The sequence below is a fragment of the Aspergillus flavus genome, chromosome 7 (genome assembly GCF_009017415.1).
Source record: "Aspergillus flavus chromosome 7, complete sequence".
NCBI lineage: Eukaryota > Fungi > Ascomycota > Eurotiomycetes > Eurotiales > Aspergillaceae > Aspergillus > Aspergillus flavus.
Window position 1 is genome coordinate 3,010,161 of NC_092404.1, and position 2,059 is coordinate 3,012,219.

The 2,059-nt window shown below is 51.7% G+C and overlaps 1 protein-coding gene across 1 annotated transcript; it reads left to right on the top strand.

The window, feature by feature from the left end:
• Positions 1–206: 206 nt before the first annotated feature.
• On the top strand, positions 207–1,418 carry F9C07_1910648 (uncharacterized protein). The gene has a single exon (XM_041295005.2). The coding sequence runs from the start codon at positions 499–501 to the stop codon at positions 1,297–1,299; it is 801 nt and encodes a 266-aa protein (XP_041150710.2). The 5' UTR covers positions 207–498; the 3' UTR covers positions 1,300–1,418.
• The last annotated feature ends 641 nt before the right edge of the window (positions 1,419–2,059 follow it).

Here is a 2,059-nt window from a genome sequence, read left to right on the forward strand (position 1 = left end):
ATCATCTAATTTTAACTGGCGAGTCGCTATAAACTAAGTAGAGATTAGCGTCGCGGTCTTATCAATCTTAGAGCCCTTCAAACAGGCCCGTTCAGCGCGCATCTGGATCTCAGTGTACTTTAGCTTATAAAAGATCTCGATAATTGTAAAATCACCTAGCTTGATAATGACCTCGCAGTCCTTGCCAAGCTCGGAGAGAGTGGTAACCGGGATACTGTTAAAGCCGTGGGAGAACAACCGGGCGCTAGGCGGCAGTGTCTATCTAGTCGATTCGACCCAGCGCGCGGTAAGAGGGAGGTGTAAGATCACAATCATCTATTCGTTGGCAGACTTTTTAATCCAATAGATAGTTCAACGGATTTCCTCTAGCACGGTTCTTAGATCACCGCTAAGAGGCATTTAAACAAGTTCCTCGGTTAGATCCGTAACGAACGTCTAGAGAGTGAGTATCTAGGAGTCTTTCTTCGCTTGGGTATCCGCCAGCATCGAATTTATATTATGATTAAGATCCAAAACGCGTTTATTGAGGTTATATCGCTCGTTCCTATAGTTGGGCGCCGCGACTGTGAGGCGCGGCTATACGATCTTCGACGGTACCATCGTAATACCCTAGATTGGCTGGTATTAGAGGAAAGCGCGCGTCGTTACGAGAAACTTGACGAATTCCTGGATGGTTCCGCGTTATGGTGGTGGAGAAATTTCAAAAATTCGTTCTGCGTAGAAGTTGTTGTTTTTTTCCTGAGCAGCGAATACTACGGGTCCGATTCTGCTGGTGATCATGCAGAAGAGGAGGTGGAAGCTTCGCGACGGTCCTATATTCCGTACGCTGATCTGCGCAGAGAGACCGCGAAGGATTGGAGAATCAGTGGTGGAATCAGCAAGGTTTTGGCCTGGCGCCCAAACGGCAAAGTCGGTTGCTCGGTGATTGCCGCTTATGAGGAAAACGGGGTCCAAACCGCGCGAGTTGAGGCCGCAGGACGACGCCCGTTCCGCAAGACCAAGCGGACCCATATTGCATACCAGTGCAGAGGCAAGAAGAAACGACGTGATGGGAAATACTGGCACGAGGACCACATTATCGGAATTGGCCTCGTTTCCTGGAGAGTGGAAGCGACATACCTGAAAGACCCGACTGCGATTCTCCGCCCCACCGAGAAGGCCTGGTATCCGGAAACGTACATTAACATCCTATGGAATGACAATGTCTGGACCTGGGAGTCGCGAGACAACTTTCGATTTATTCGAGGTAGTCGCAGTTATGAAACCAACATTTACATATATTGTGTCGCCATTGCGTAAGAAGGGAACTATCAAGAAGAGCTCACTGGCGTGCGGCCTCAATATCCGGACGGTGGCACGATGAAAAACAAGCACTGGCGCATCCTCAATACTGCTGGAGAAGCATATTGGAAGCAGCCATGAGCCCGGTGGGACAGGAAGATTGTGAACGTCGACGAAGAAAGGTTGACTGACCTTGAGGAAGAGTCAGTGGCTGATGCCAACTCCGTGGGTGAGAGTTTGGAGGACTTTATAGACGATGCGGTGGAAATACCCGAGACGGAGTATGCCGAATCGGTTGGGGAAGATGGCCGGCCTGTCTACGATGAAGCCGTTTCTGAGGAGTATGACTCTCAGTCAGCAGCGGAAGAAGAGAGCCAGCAATCTAACCGGATCCGCTATCAATACCCTCGGCGAAGGAGCAGAGAATCCGTGGTCGCTGAAACCGTTGAGCACCGACGTTCATCAAGCCGGATAGGCCCCCAGCGGCACACGTCTCGAGCAAGGGAAGACGACCTTCAGGATATACCGGAGTCAGTGCACCGTGGTCTGTCAGCCAGTCGATCGGCCCTACAACGGCAGACGTCTCGCCGGAGAGAGCTAGAGTCTCAGACGCAGAACATATCTTCGTCTCGACACACGGCCAAAGACAGACGCCGCCACCCCCTTACGCCTCCAAGATCCCGCACAGAGACACCTCGCGCGGTGCAACAGCACCATCGGTCGAAGCAGAGCCGTTCTAGATCCGCTATCCCTCCGCTCTCACCGATCTCACCGATCT